At 35.5% G+C, this 15,404-nt stretch overlaps 1 protein-coding gene across 1 annotated transcript; it reads left to right on the top strand.

Annotated features, from left to right (window-relative positions):
* Positions 1-2,999: 2,999 nt before the first annotated feature.
* Positions 3,000-10,433, top strand: cdkn2a/b (cyclin-dependent kinase inhibitor 2A/B (p15, inhibits CDK4)). The gene is made up of 2 exons (XM_061983875.1): positions 3,000-3,389; positions 7,973-10,433. Exons 1-2 carry the CDS (start codon positions 3,267-3,269, stop codon positions 8,222-8,224), a joined length of 375 nt encoding a protein of 124 aa, XP_061839859.1. The 5' UTR covers positions 3,000-3,266; the 3' UTR covers positions 8,225-10,433.
* The last annotated feature ends 4,971 nt before the right edge of the window (positions 10,434-15,404 follow it).

Below are 15,404 nucleotides of genomic sequence, written 5' to 3'. Positions count from 1 at the left end.
CACAACAGACATGATTAGGATGGTAGAAGGTGGGGATTGAACCCCAGTAACCAGCAACCCTCCGATTGCTGGCACGGCCACTCTACCAACTTCGCCACGCCGTCCCTTTCAGCCTGTATTCTTTTTGGTCAGAAAATGGAAACCGATACTTTATTTATCTGCTTTGCACTTGAAGTGTACTGTTTACATGAACTGATGACCAAAAATAAATAAACAAATAAAATTAAAATTAAAAAAGCCAGAAATCCCAACTTGATATTCTTCGTTAAAGAGGAAATAATTAAAATTGTGGAAAAAAATGTAAATCCAAGACCTCAACTGATTGTAACAGAATTGATATGGAAACAATAAAAACAACAATCCGGGTGGTTCTTTTCCTCTTTGGTCCGGAGGACACGACGTCCACAGTTTCCAAAAACAATTTGAAATGTGGACTCGTCAGACCACAGAAATCTTTTCCACTTTGTATCAGTCCATCTTAGATGAGCTCAGGCCCAGCGAAGCCGACGGCGTTTCTGGGTGTTGTTGATAAACGGTTTTCGCCTTGCATAGGAGAGTTTTAACTTGCACTTACAGATGTAGCGACCAACTGTAGTTACCATACTTGCCAACCTTGAGACCTCCGATTTCGGGAGGTGGGGGTGGGAGGGTGGGGGCGTGGTCGGGGGTGGGGGCGTGGTTGGGGGCGTGGTTAAGATATATATATATAAAAAATACTTGACTTTCAGTGAATTCTAGCTATATATATATATATATATATATTTTATTACATATATATATATACTGTATATATATATATAATAAATTATTATTTATTTATATATATATATATATATATATATATATATATATATATATATAAATAAATAAAAGAAATACTTGAATTTCAGTGTTCATTTATTTACACATAAACACACACATAACACTCATCTACTAATTGTTGAGTTAAGGGTTGAATTGTCCATCCTTGTTCTATTCTCTGTCACTATTTCAGAACACACACATACAAATATACATTATAAAATCAATAAGAAAACGGGAGCTCTAATTTGGGAGTCTGAATTAGGATCAGAAGTTCCTATATAAACATTGCGTACTCAAGTCGCCATTTTGTATTGATTACTGCAGCTGTGCACTGGATTCATTCACAAATACAAACTACAACTCACAAACACTTTAGAGTTAGGCTCCACCATCAGAATGTGTACTTAAACTTATAAAGATCACATGGATATTATTCAGTGAGTTGATTCACCAAAACTAACCTGTTATACAGGAGGAAAAGGCACACAGGACGTTTCAATTGTTCACAGACTGGTCGCTCTCATCAGAATGACAAGACACTTCCGGTCTGCAGGTGATAGCATTCAATTGGGAAGAAACGCCCTACTGCCCCCTACTGACCACTGTGAATACTGATAAATGTGTAATGACAGCTCCAAAAATGAATTCAAACCACAAAATAAAATAAATAAATCAACACAAAAATGTGACACATTATGGGTGGGTCACATATGCATGTACAGTAGATGGCCTGTTTAAAAGTGTCACAACATTGCTGTTTACGGCAGACGAACTGCTTTACGTAGACGAAATGCTGTTGTTGTGTGTTGTTACCGCGCTGGGAGGACGTTAATGAAACTGCCGTACAATAAACCCACATAAGAAACCAAGAACTCGCCCTCGATCATTAGCTGTTTAAATTGTGGGAAAGCGGACGTGTGAACAGGTTGTCAACACGTCACTCAGGTCCGCATGGAGCTGGAGGGGGCGTGGCCTCCAGCTCCGCCTGAATTTCGGGAGATTTTCGGGAGAAAATTTGTCCCGGGAGGTTTTCGGGAGAGGCGCTAAATTTCGGGAGTCTCCCGGAAAATCCGGGAGGGTTGGCAAGTATGGTAGTTACTGACAGTGGGTTTCTGAAGTGTTCCTGAGCCCATGTGGTGATATCCTTTACACACTGATGTCTCTTGTTGATGCAGTACAGCCTGAGGAATCGAAGGTCACGGGCTTAGCTGCTTACGTGCAGTGATTTGTCCAGATACTCTGAACCCTTTGATGATATTACGGACCGTAGATGGTGAAATCCTTAAATTCCTTGCAATAGCTGGTCGAGAAAGGTTTTTCTTAAACTGTTCAACAATTTGCTCACGCATTTGTTGACAAAGTGGTGACCCTCGCCCCATCTTTGTTTGTGAATGACTGAGCATTTCATGGAATCTACTTTTATACCCAATCATGGCACCCACCTGTTCCCAATTAGCCTGCACACCTGTGGGATGTTCCAAATAAGTCCTTGATGAGCATTCCTCAACTTTATCAGTATTTATTGCCACCTTTCCCAACTTCTTTGTCACATGTTGCTGGCATCTAATTCTAAAGTTAACGATTATTTGCAAAAAAATTAAAAATGTTTATCAGTTTGAACATCAAATATGTTGTCTTTGTAGCATATTCAACTGAATATGGGTTGAAAATGATTTGCAAATCATTGTATTCCGTTTATATTTACATCTAGCACAATTTCCCAACTCATATGGAAACGGGGTTTGTACTTGAGTAAAGTTAGGAATCCCTTTAAATGACTGCAACCTATAAATTAGCATCAAGTTCTCTTTATTTTGTGGGAGTGTTTTTATTTATTCACAAACGTCTTCAAAGTAAACATTGACCTACTGGAAGAATGATGTAAAACTGTTTCGCAAATTATTAATCAGAGAGTCCCTGTGTGGACCCTGATTGTGATCTATTTTTGTAATGGATTGACTATTGTATCAGACTGACTTTTTTTTTTATGTGGTTCCATAAAATAAAACATATATAACTTCAGCTAAGCAACTTTACTTTTGCTTAAAAAAAAAATTAGTTGTCTTTTCAGTTTCCACCTCTGAATGCAAGCAAGCGAATAAAACGACCTTCTACTTACCGGGAAATCAGATGACTCGAATAAACGTTATCATACCACATGCTTTCTGAAATGATACGACGTTAAATTGTGGTCATAAACGCGTTTACGGCTGCTCTAAATGGCAGTGAGATTATAAAATGTGGAGGTGATATTTTTATAGGCGTTTTATCAACACGGAAGGGAAAACTGAAAATGGCGCATGCGCAGTGCCGGGCGCTCCAGAGGCAGAGGGACTCCGCTCTGACGTCACCACCCATTCAATCGAGGGGAAACAAGCCTAGACACATTACTGCAACTGACAGCTTTGGTCAGGAGGACAACAGCGGTACTTTGTCACTGCGGCGCCCGAGTGGTGGTGACGATGACTCTGGAGGACGATCTCACGTCCGCGGCCGCTAAGGGGAACACGGCCGAGGTGGAGCGACTCCTGCGGGCAGGGGCGGACGTCAACGCGGCCAACCGGCTGGGACACACCGCGCTGCAGGTCAGAGCCTCCGCGTATATTATCCCCATCTTCCTCGTCGTCATCATAAACTATGATGGTCGTATTAAAAAAATAAATAGATAAATAAAAACATCTTACTAAATTATTCTCTTAAACGTGTAGATTTTTAATTTGGACAAAAAGAAAAAAAAAGAAAAAAGCCTGACCGGACTCCATTCAAAAAAAGGTAACTTTTCAGTAGCCTGAACAAGGCTGGGTAAGTTGGACTAAGATATAATATCATCCACAAATACATGTAAAGACCTTCAAAAGTATGTTTTCCAATGCGGATTACTTCAAAAGTGGGTTGTTTACATATGGGATTATTTTAAGATCACCAACATTAAATAACCTATCATAGGGGTTAAAAAAAGGAAAATTAATAAATTACACGAGGAAGTTCTCAATAGACGAAAGCCAAGCTAAAAAGTAGGCTATAAATCTTGCTTTATTCATGTCAAATTACATCTGGAAATTGAAATGTCTTGATAAAATTGTTTTACATGTGTCGTTTCTTGCTTTCAGACAAGTTTAGGTATATTAGATGAACATCTAATTCAAGAATGTCCTCAAAAAAGATGATTTAATGGGCAAGATGTGGAATAATTCGTTGTTCCTGTTTTTCTGTACTTTTTGACTATGTTTAATTTAATATGGACTTGTTGTAATATGGGATCATTTTTAAATCACCACCGTTAAATAACCCATCATAGGGATTAAAAAAAAGGGAACTTAATAAATTACACTGGGAAGTTCTCAATAAACGAATCTTTAAAAGCCAAGCTAAAAAAAAAGTAGGCTATGAATATTCTTTATTTCTTGCTTTTCGTGTCAAAATGCATCTGGAAATTGAAATGTTATGGTAAAATAGTTTGATATCTGTCGTTTCTTGCTTTCAGACAAGTTTAGGTATATTAGATGAACATCTAATTCAAATTGGCCTGGGGGGGGGGGGCAGTCATGGTTAAACAGTTCTATGTCCACAAAGTTTCTTATTTTTAGTATGTAATATATACTGCAGGTGACAGTTTTTAGAAATTAGACAATATAACATTCTCAATAGAAGACTTTAATGTGCAAGTAAAAAAAAGGTGTTCCCTTTTTTTGGGGGGGGGGGGGGGGGGCAGTCATGGTTAAACCGTTCTATGTCCACAAAGTTTCTTATTTTTAGTATGTAATATATACTGAAGGTGACAGTTTTTAGAAATTAGACAATATAACATTCTCAATAGAAGACTTTAATGTGCAAGTAAAATAAAAGGTGTTCCTTTTTTGGGGGGGGGGGGGGGGGGGGGGCAATATGCTTTAAGCTCAAACTGGACTTGGGAATTAAAATACAAATTGTAACAGTTTTATGTGCACCTAGTTTATTATTTTTTAGTATGTAATATATACTACATGTGACAATTTACAAATTAAACAATATAAAACTCTCATTAGAAGACTGTAATGTGCAAGTAAAATAAATAAATAAAGTTGTTCCTTTTTTATTTTCTTTTTTTCAAATATGCTTTTAGCTCAAATTGGACTTGGGAATTAAAATACAAATTTTAACAGTTTTATGTGCACTTAGTTTATTATTTTTTAGTATGTAATATATACTGCATGTGACAATTTACAAATTAAACAATATAAAACTCTCATTAGAAGACTGTAATGTGCAAGTAAAAAAATAAAATAAAGTTGTTCCTTTTTTCTTTTCAAATATGCTTTTAGCTCAAACTGGACTTGGGATGTAAAATAATCATTGTAACAGTTTCAATCAATGTTTACTTACTGTATATAGCCCTAAATCACGAGTGTCACAAAGGGCTGCACAAGCCACAAAGACATCCTCGGCTCAGATCCCACATCAGGGCAAGGAAAAACTCAACCCAATGGGATGACAATGACAAACCTTGGAGGGGACCGGTGCAATGGACGTCGAGTGGATCTAGCATAATATTGTGAGAGTCCAGTCCATAGTGGATCTAACATAATAGTGAGAGTCCAGTCCATAGTAGATCTAACATAATAGTGAGAGTCCAGTCCATAGTGGATCTAACATAATAGTGGGAGTCCAGTCCATAGTGGATCTAACATAATAGTGAGAGTCCAGTCCATAGTGGATGTAACATAATGGTGAGAGTCCAGTCCATAGTGGATCTAACATAATGGTGAGAGTCCAGTCCATAGTGGGGCCAGCAGGAGATCATCTTGAGTGGAGACAAGTCAGCAGTGTAGAGACGTCCCCAACTGATGCACAGATGAGTGGTCCACCCCGGGTCCCGACTTTGGACAGCTAGCGTCTCAACTGTGGTCAAGTGCACTTGGTTTCTTATTTTTAGTATGTAATATATATTGCAGGTAACAGTTTACGCATTAGACAATATACAATTCTCAATAGAAGACTGTAATGTGCAAGTAAAAAAAAAAAATAAAGTTGTTCCTTTTTATTTTCCAAATACGCTTTTAGCTCACACTGGACTTGGGATTTAATCATTGTAACAGTTTTAAGTGCACTTAGTTTCTTATTTTTAGTATGTAATATACACTACAGGTGACAGTTTACAAATTAAACAATATAAAACTCATTAGAAGACTGTAATGTGCAAGTAAAAAAATAAAATAAAGTTGTTAATATTTTTTTATTGCCAAAAAATGCTTATAGCTCAAACTGGACTATATTAAATGGACCGAAAGTGACAGTTTGAAAATGAAAAACATATTAGAACTCTTTTTTCTTTTTTTCTTTATTCAGTGACACTTCCCTGTATGTTTGTTTTCCTGTTAGTCAGTTCTATGAATCTCTATCAGCTTGTGGTAAAGAGGAAGGCAGTACTTTGCTACCCACTGTGACAGAAGTGTAGGACAGGGGATGGGAGGGGATGTTATTTTACTTTTATTTATTTATAAAAAAAATAAAATAAAAAAAAGTGTAATTCTTTTTTTGTTTTTTGGGGGGGACAAAAAAAAGTGTCTGTTTTCTGAGTACCTGTATTATGATTTCCGTACCAAATGAATAAATACATATTATAATTTAAAAAAAGAAGACTCTTTAAAAGGGACAGTTTTAAGAAATGACACTAAGTTGCTGCCATTTTTGTGGGGCAAATATCGTGATTTTACCACAAATCGGATTTAAGGATTAAAAAATGGCCTTTGTAAAAGCGCTACATGTGCACGACATTTCTTGTTTTTTATGCAAGTGATACATGTGTTTTTTAATACAAATACGGTGCTTTTTAACTCAATTTGTCACTGCAAAACCATTTTATATGTGTGTCGTTTTGAGTTGTCAGACATTTTTAGGTGTATAAAATGAACAGTTAAATTACACTCTTAATTATTTTTCATATATATATTTTTTAATGGACAAGTAAAAAAAAAAAGTTTCTATTTTTTCTTTACTTTTGACACATTTTGGACAGATTTGGGGAAAAAAATGGTAATGGTAAAAGTTGTATGTGCACGTTGTTTCTTGTTTTAGTAGATTTGTTTATATTGGATGGACTGGAGGTGACAGTTTATTAATAAAACAATAGTCTTTTCTGACTCTTCATTGATAAACCTGACTATTATTGTGCATTTAACTAGGGATGTCCGATAATGGCTTTTTGCCGATATCTGATATTCCGATATCTTCCAACTCTTCAATTACCGATACCGACATCAACCGATATATGCAGTCGTGGAATTAACACATTATTATGCCTAATTTGGACAACCAGGTATGGTGAAGATAAAGTACTTTTTAAAAAAATTAATAAAACAAAATAAGATAAATAAATTAAAAACATTTTCTTGAATAAAAAAGAAAGTAAAACAATATAAAAACAGTTACATAGAAACTAGTAATTAATGAAAATGAGTAAAATTAACTGTTAAAGGTTAGTACTAGCACGCACAATCATGTGTGCTTACGGACTGTATCCCTTGCAGACTGTATTGATATATATTGATATATAATGTAGGAACCAGAATATTAATAACTGAAAGAAACAACCCTTTAGTGTGAATGAGTGTGAATGGGGTAGGAAGGTTTTTTGGGTTGGTGCACTAATTGTAAGTATATCTTGTGTTTTTTATGTTGATTTAATAAAAATAAAAAAAATAATTAAAAATTTTAAAAAACCGATACCGATAATAAAAAAACCAATACGATCATTTCCGATATTACATTTTAACGCATTTTATATGACATCTCTACATTTAACCTCAAATTAGACCCGGGGAATAATATCATGCGTGTGGTTTCTTAAATGTATTTATTACTGCATGGCAAGGTGAAATACCACCTAATATACCTACATTTGTCTGAAAATAAACTAAATATACAATATTGCCCTTTGGAAAAATCGTTTTTTTTGTTTGTTTAAGTAACGAATAAAATGTAAAAAAAAATAATAATTCACGCAAAATTATTTTTGCGTGAATTTTTTTTTTTTTTTACATTATATTATTGATATAATAGATGGGATTACTTTCAAAAACGCTGGACAGTTGAGGCCTTAATTAATTCAATTGAAGTGTCTTTAGTGCAACAACAATATTAAAACTGTTTAAATTACACGCCGCTCTTTCTCCCCACCCACGGTTGAAAGGCGATGATGATGGGCAGCACTGCAGTGGCGCGGCTCCTCCTGGACCGCGACGCGGACCCCAACGTGGCGGACCCACGCACCGGGACCACGCCGCTGCACGACGCGGCCCGGACGGGCTTCGTGGACACAGCCAGGCTGTTGGTCAGCTTCGGCGCGGACCCGCAGGCCAGGGACCGCTGGAACTGCCGGCCCGTGGACGTGGCCCGCACACACGGACACGCCGACCTCCTGGCTTACCTGGAGACTCTGTGAAGAGGACTGTCCCCCTTTTTACCTATTTTCTTTATTTATTAACGACTATTTTAATTGGACGTCGCAAGGAAATTAAGTTTGGCGCAAAGCTCGGGTGGGACGTGGGGAAAATGATCCTGTTGTACTGGATTCATATTGACTCCTATTATTACACATCTCATTTTAATACAATTATCCAAATACGATATTAATGCACTTTATCAGAATGCCAAAGGCATGTTTACTTTAAACATTTTACTGACCTGCCCTGGATGTGACGTCACGTATATCATTAAAATACACTTTAAAAACAACTATATGACACCTTTTTTTATTTTTATTTTTAGTAGCAGTAAAAAAATATGACGTTTAATATTTTAGGGTTATATTTATATGCCTATAAGCGAAGATGGAATAAGCACTTTTTTCTTAAAAACAGATGAAATTGAATAAATTAGATCACTAAAAAAAAAAAAAAATCTATAAACGCGGTCGCTATTTGGATATTTTTCCATTTTCAAAACCAATGCAATATAAAATATTTTTTTAAAGAGAAAAAAACAGCCTGCAAGTCAGTTTTTATATGATTACACCATTTTCTCATTACAAAAGCAATTTGCGCTTTTATTCAACTTTTTATGTTTTTTTTTTTTAAAGTAATAATATTTTTAGAATGCTTTGCAGGGTTGATAAATAATGTGCGCCTCTGGTCACACTCCTCCATTAGATTACTGTGCTCAAGTTATTTGATTTTAAGTAGGGATGTCCGATAAATGCGTTAAAATGTAATATCGGAAATTATCGGTATCGGTTGTTTTATTATAGGTATCATTTTTTGTTTTTTGTTTTTTAATTTATTAAATCAACATAAAAAAACACAAGTTGCACTTACAATTAGTGCACCAACCCAAAAAACACCCCTCTCCCATTTTAGACTTAGACAAACTTTAATGATCCACAAGGGAAATTGTTCAACACAGTAGCTCAGTTACAATGATGGACAGTGTAAGGATGGAAAGGACAATGCAAGTATAAATAGACTAATATAGCGATAAAAAATCTAACATATATACGAATATATACATAATATGTGTACATAATAATATATATACAGATATACTATATTATGTCTATTTACACTCATTCACATAAAAGGGTTGTTTATTTCTGTTATTAATATTCTGGTTCCTACATTATATATCAATACAGTCTGCAAGGGATACAGTCCGTAAGCACACATGATTGTGCGTGCTGCTGGTTCACTAATAGTACTAACCTTTAACAGTTAATTTTACTAATTTTCATTAATTACTAGTTTCTATGTAAATGTTTTTAATTTATTTATCTTATTTTATTTATTTTTTTAAAAAGTACCTTATCTTCACCATACCTGGTTGTCCAAATTAGGCCTAATAATGTGTTAATGCCACGAATGCATATATCGGTTAATATCGGTATCGGTTGATATCGGTATCAGTAATTAAAGAGTTGGACAATATCGGCAAAAAAAACATTATCGGACATCCCTAATTTTAAGAATTTCAAAATAAGAGACGTTTTACAACATGCAAACTGGTTTTGATGAAATGTTGAATTTTGGGTGAGCAACAACCATCAAATTGATTAAGAAATATAGTCTTCAAATAATTCACAAGTTTGACTTTTTAAATAGAACTATCCCAAAATACCGCATGTTCTTATTTATTGTTCTGCACTTGCTATTTTATAATGTGTTTATTAAAACCTTCCTTGATTTTTTTTCCCAACTTATTTTTTCCATCTTCCTTTATCGCTCACAGCGTTGTCAATCAGTATGTTCACAAGGAATAAACGTGTATTTCAACCTGTTGCAACATTCAACTTTAATGTCTCTTGCCAGCATGCTGATGTGTTCATACACTTAAAGCAATATTAGGCCATGGATGAAGTGAATTATAATAGAGTACATGGCCAACTGTTGAGGATATCAAGTTAGTGTCATACAGGAATATGAAAACAAATGACATTGGAAAGTATATCAGTAAATATTAAACACAAAAATAGAAATTAATGTACATTTGTAATGTCATTTTTAATTCAAACTGTATTTGCACGCACTATAAAGATTATTCGTCTTTCAGGGATTTTTTTTTTTTGAGGATGAACACTAAAATTCACTTTTACTACACTTTCACTTAGTTTGACATTCTCTAAACTTTTTGAATGCAGACATTTCTTTTCCCTATAGGAGCTGAATGACAAAATTCAACAGGCTTTAATAAATAAATAAAATTGTTAAAGTCAGAGAAAGGCTTACTATATATATCAGGCTTGTGCAAAATTCTGAATGGGGAATTTTAATCATTTGAAGAGTTGGACATTAAAGGGAATTTGATTCACCCCACATGATGTTGAATTGGCAATACAGGACGTGAAATTAAATGCATTGTTATAGAAATTCTATATATCCATCCATTCATCCATTTTCTACCGCTTGTCCCTCTTGGGGTGCTGGAGCCTATATGCAAAATATAATTTCTCACGTTTGATTAATTAGGTTTCGTCTTAAAAAATACTTTACAAACACTCAAAATAAACAGAAATTCCCTCCATTTGGAATATTATACATATTATTTTTCCAAATTTTTCCATAGTTTGAAAGTTATAATACATCACATTTTATAGAAGATGTTTTTGGATGAAAAGCATTGGCTGTAGTTAAATAATGTGTACATGAAGTTCATGATAATATTTCTATAAAATATATCAAACAGTCATGTATTGAATATACTGTAAAACACGATTTTAGAATACACCAAAGGTACAAAGTAGGATTTCCAATTCCTCTAAGGTGAATTTGAATTGCAATCCTACTTCCTTTTTGCAACTTCAAATCAAACTTAAAGAGTTGAATTGGAATGTGTGTCAATTGCGATTGCAACACAGCAGGCGACACACAGTGGCATGCAAAAGGTGAAGGCGGGCCACCTCTCCCGACATGCAAGAACAAGTGCGTAGGGCCCCACAATCCGTGAATAATAGGCGCATGTAAAATGTCAATTGATGATCAACTGAGCGCCTCACATTAAATTTGACAGCAAACGTATTCCTAGCCCTTTCCTGCTCCATTACCGATTATATAGCGGAAAATTTCCACAAGTTTTTGCATTGTTGCATGTTGGTGCTGAGCTGGTAAACATCACACTAGGATAAAATCTACTCAGTGCCCTCGTGGTTAGAGTGTCCGCCCTGAGATCGGTAGGTTGTGAGTTCAAACCCCGGCCGAGTCATACCAAAGACTATAAAAAAGGGACCCATTACCTCCCTGCTGGGCACTCAGCATCAAGGGTTGGAATTGGGGGTTAAATCACCAAAATGATTCCCGGGCGTGGCCACCACTGCTGCCCACTGCTCCCCTCACCTCCCAGGGGGTGATCCAGGGTGATGGGTCAAATGCAGAGAATAATTCCGCCACACCTAGTGTGTGTGTGACAATCATTGGCACTTTAACTTTAACTTAAATCCCAGCCGGTTATGTGTCAGGAAGGTATGCAAATTTATGTTTTAATTATTTAAAAAAATATATTTTTAATAATATTTTTTAAATATAATATATATATATAATTTATTTTTTATTATTGAACAATTTCTTCCCCACACATTTGTTTGTCACCCCTTCTAACATTTTGCAGGCTTTTTGTGTGGTTCTTGCGGCCTAAAACACCTGAATTTGTGGCATCTTGAAAGTTGCAGTAAAAGTTGCAATGTTTTGAAGCTTTCTTTTCAATCACTTTGAATCAACCTGTGATTTTATGGATTTTTTGTTGTTGTCATTGTTGGAAGTGTTCTTTGTAACGACAACCTCAAAAAACACCGGCTGTTAACTAAAATCGAAAACTAATACTGCATTGATGTTTTACTCGTTTTATACCAGACTTAAAAGTAGACACCGGGTGGCAGTAAAAAACACATACTGGAGCTCATGATCAAATTGCAATACTGTTTAAATTAATTATAACAAATGATAGTGAAAAATCATTATAACTACTTAAAGAAACACCACCAAGGGCTTCCTTATTGTCCGCTGTCTTCAACAGGGTGCACACATTCTCTGTGTATATTTTACACTTTGTCATTTTTGTTGGTAAATGAAAGACGCTGAGCGATTATCATCACACTTCGGCATCTCTCACATGTACATTTTGCCTTTTTGCCAGGTCAGCATTGTAAATAAAAATCTGTTCTTACCATGGATGAATAAATATTACATAAATATATAAACACACGTAAACTAGGACGTCAGGACGGCGGTCTGTTGCTAAATGTTATATATACTACATTACCCAGAAGACTTAGCGCTGTAGACGGGAACCGGAAGTTCCTCTGAGCTACGCGGGAGAGCGACAATTTGTGTGGTTTGAGAAATAAAAATGTGATATATTGTTAAACGTGGCTGTTTCTGCTTCGCCTGCGCAAGAAACATATGTTTTAATTTATACAGTTGACGTGTGCGTCAGAGACATATTCGAAGGACGCTGTTTGGACAAAATGTGCGGGTAAGTTGCGAGGCATAAGTCGCGGGAATTGGTTCCTGGAGGGACTTTTCAGTGCATTAAATTGACTTCAAGTATGATTAAAAAAAAAAGAAAAAGTATTTAACATTTTGTGAGGAGGGGCGGGCAAAATAAAATTCTGCTCAGGGCCCCAATTTAGCCATGGGCGGCCTCAGCGTGACGCGCCCAAGATATAGCAGAAACAACTCGCAAAGAATGAGTTCTCCGTACCCGACCTGTTTTTTGTGCCTTTAAAAAATAATTAGAACACCTCTAACAACCAAAAAGCTGTGAAAACGGTGATGCTGTGTTCCAAATTTAAATTATTTACTGTACTTGTGTGAGCCTATGGCTTTGCACTTTGTTTATATATATTTATATATAAACAAAGCGCAAAGCCATCCATCCATCCATTTTCTACCGCTTGGCCCTTTATTTATTATATATATATATATATATCATTCTATTTTAGTTACTTTATTGAATTTACAACCCCCTGGCGCTGTTTTGTACTTATTTTGATTATTATTAATTCTCAATTGTTTGTAAATGTTGCAATTTATAAATAAAGGTTTATTAAATAAAAAAGCAAAGAAGGAGCCCCGCACCAGGTGCAGGCAAATAAACCCTCTAATTAACAAATATGGCACAGGTGTGGAGCATCAGTGCTCAAACGCCAGAAAAAGTGGAACAAAAGAAGATTTAAAAAAAAAAAACTAGAAGAGGCAATTCCTGAAGGGATTGCGTGTGAATGGGAACTTCCTGGAAATTTGGGGATTTTGGGAAAAGCGGGATTTAAAAAAAAATATTAGGCGCATTAATGTCCTAAATGAGCTGAATTTGTTGGTGTTAGGAGGTTGGTGTTTAAATCGGGCAAGAAATGCTGAAGTAGTAAATGGTATTAGGGAATTTTCTCTAACTTGGAAAAAGGGTAGTTTGAAGTTCCAGAATGGCGCAATGTGTTAAAGGTGGAATGGTTTGAATGGGTTGAAGAATGTGGGAATTGTGGAAGTTTGAAGAATGACCAATTCATTTTGAATGGGGGGGGGGGATTATGGAATTTTTTTTTTAAATTGTTGAAGTAGAGCACACAATTCCTGAACAGGGTGAATATTTTGAAGTTGGAACGGTTTGAAACAGATGAAAAATGTGGAAGTTGTGGAACTTTGAAGAATGTCTCATTGATTTCAATGGGAATTTCAGAAAAAAATGGGAATTTTGGGTAAAAGCGGGATTTTTTTTGGAAAATGGTAAAAAAACTTGAATGGTTTGAATGAGTTGAAATGGTCGGTGTTGAAATTTGTCCAATCGGTGGAGAAATGTTAAAGTAGTAACATGTTGAAATGAGAAATAGTATTACGGAATTTCGGGAAAAACGGGAATTTTTCCAGTTCAAAAAACGTTGTTTTTTTGTCCTAATTAAGAGTAATGGTTTGACGGTGGAACAGTTGAAATGCGTTAAAATGTGGAAGGAGTAGTCACCAGAAAAAATGGTGGAAATAGGGCTTTGGAAAACCAGGAATTCTGGAAAATCCTAGAATTTTTTTGAACTTGGAAAAAGGGAAATTTGAATGTCCAGAATGGTGGAATATGTTGAAGGTGGAATTGGTTGAAAAATGTGGAAATGGTGGAAGTTTGAAAAATTGCCAATTCATTTTGAATGGGGAAAATGCATTTAAAAAAAATTTTTAAAAAGGAATTATGGAAAATCTGGGAATATTTTTAGAATTGTTGAAGTAGAGCACACAATTCCTGAACAGGCGGAATATTTGGAAGTTGGAACTGTTTGAGTCAGATGAAAAATGTGGAAGTTGTGGAACTTGGAAGAATGTCCCTTTGATTTCAATGGGAATTTCAGAAAAAAAAAAGGGAATTTTGGGTAGAAGTGGGATTTTTTTTTGAAAATGGTAAAAAAAACTTGAATGGTCTGAAGGAGTTGACATTTGTCCAATCGGTGGAGAAATGTTATAGTAACATGTTGAAATGAGAAATGGTATTACGGAATTTCGGGAAAACCGGGAATTTTTCCAGTTCAAAAAACGTTGTTTTTTTGTCCTAATTAAGAGTAATGGTTCGACGGTGGAACAGTTGAAATGCGTTAAAATGTGGAAGGAGTAGTCGCCAGAAAAAAGTGTGGAAATAGGGCTTTGGAAAACCAGGAATTCTGGAAAATCTTAGAATTTTTTTGAACTTGGAAAAAGGGAAATTTGAATGTCCAGAATGGTGGAATATGTTGAAGGTGGAATTGGTTGAAAAATGTGGAAATGGTGGAAGTTTGAAAAATGGCCAATTCATTTTGAATGGGGAAAATGCATTAAAATTAAAAATTAAAAAAAGGAATTATGGAAAATCTGGGAATTTTTTTTTGAATTGTTGAAGTAGAGCACACAATTCCTGAACAGGCGGAATACTTTGAAGTTGGAACTGTTTGAGTCAGATGAAAAATGTGGAAGTTGTGGAACTTGGAAGAATGTCCCTTTGATTTCAATGGGAATTTCAGAAGAAAAAAAAAAGGGGAATTTTGGGTAGAAGTGGGAATTTTTTTTGAAAATGGTAAAAAACTTGAATGGTCTGAATGAGTTGAAATGGTTGGTGTTGAAATGTGTCCAATCGGTGGAGAAATAAGTAGTAACGTGTTGAAATGAGAAATGCTATCACGGAATTCCTGG

This window comes from Nerophis lumbriciformis, linkage group LG25 (genome assembly GCF_033978685.3).
Source record: "Nerophis lumbriciformis linkage group LG25, RoL_Nlum_v2.1, whole genome shotgun sequence".
Lineage (NCBI taxonomy): Eukaryota > Metazoa > Chordata > Actinopteri > Syngnathiformes > Syngnathidae > Nerophis > Nerophis lumbriciformis.
This window is presented reverse-complemented; position numbering and strand designations above follow the sequence as displayed.

Excerpts from the sequence above, each read along its gene's own strand:
- cdkn2a/b (XM_061983875.1), top strand. The coding sequence starts at position 3,267 with ATGACTCTGGAGGACGATCTCACGTCCGCGGCCGCTAAGGGGAACACG. Across the intron at positions 3,390-7,972 it reads TGGGACACACCGCGCTGCAG|GCGATGATGATGGGCAGCAC; the intron begins GTCAGAGCCTCC and ends CACGGTTGAAAG.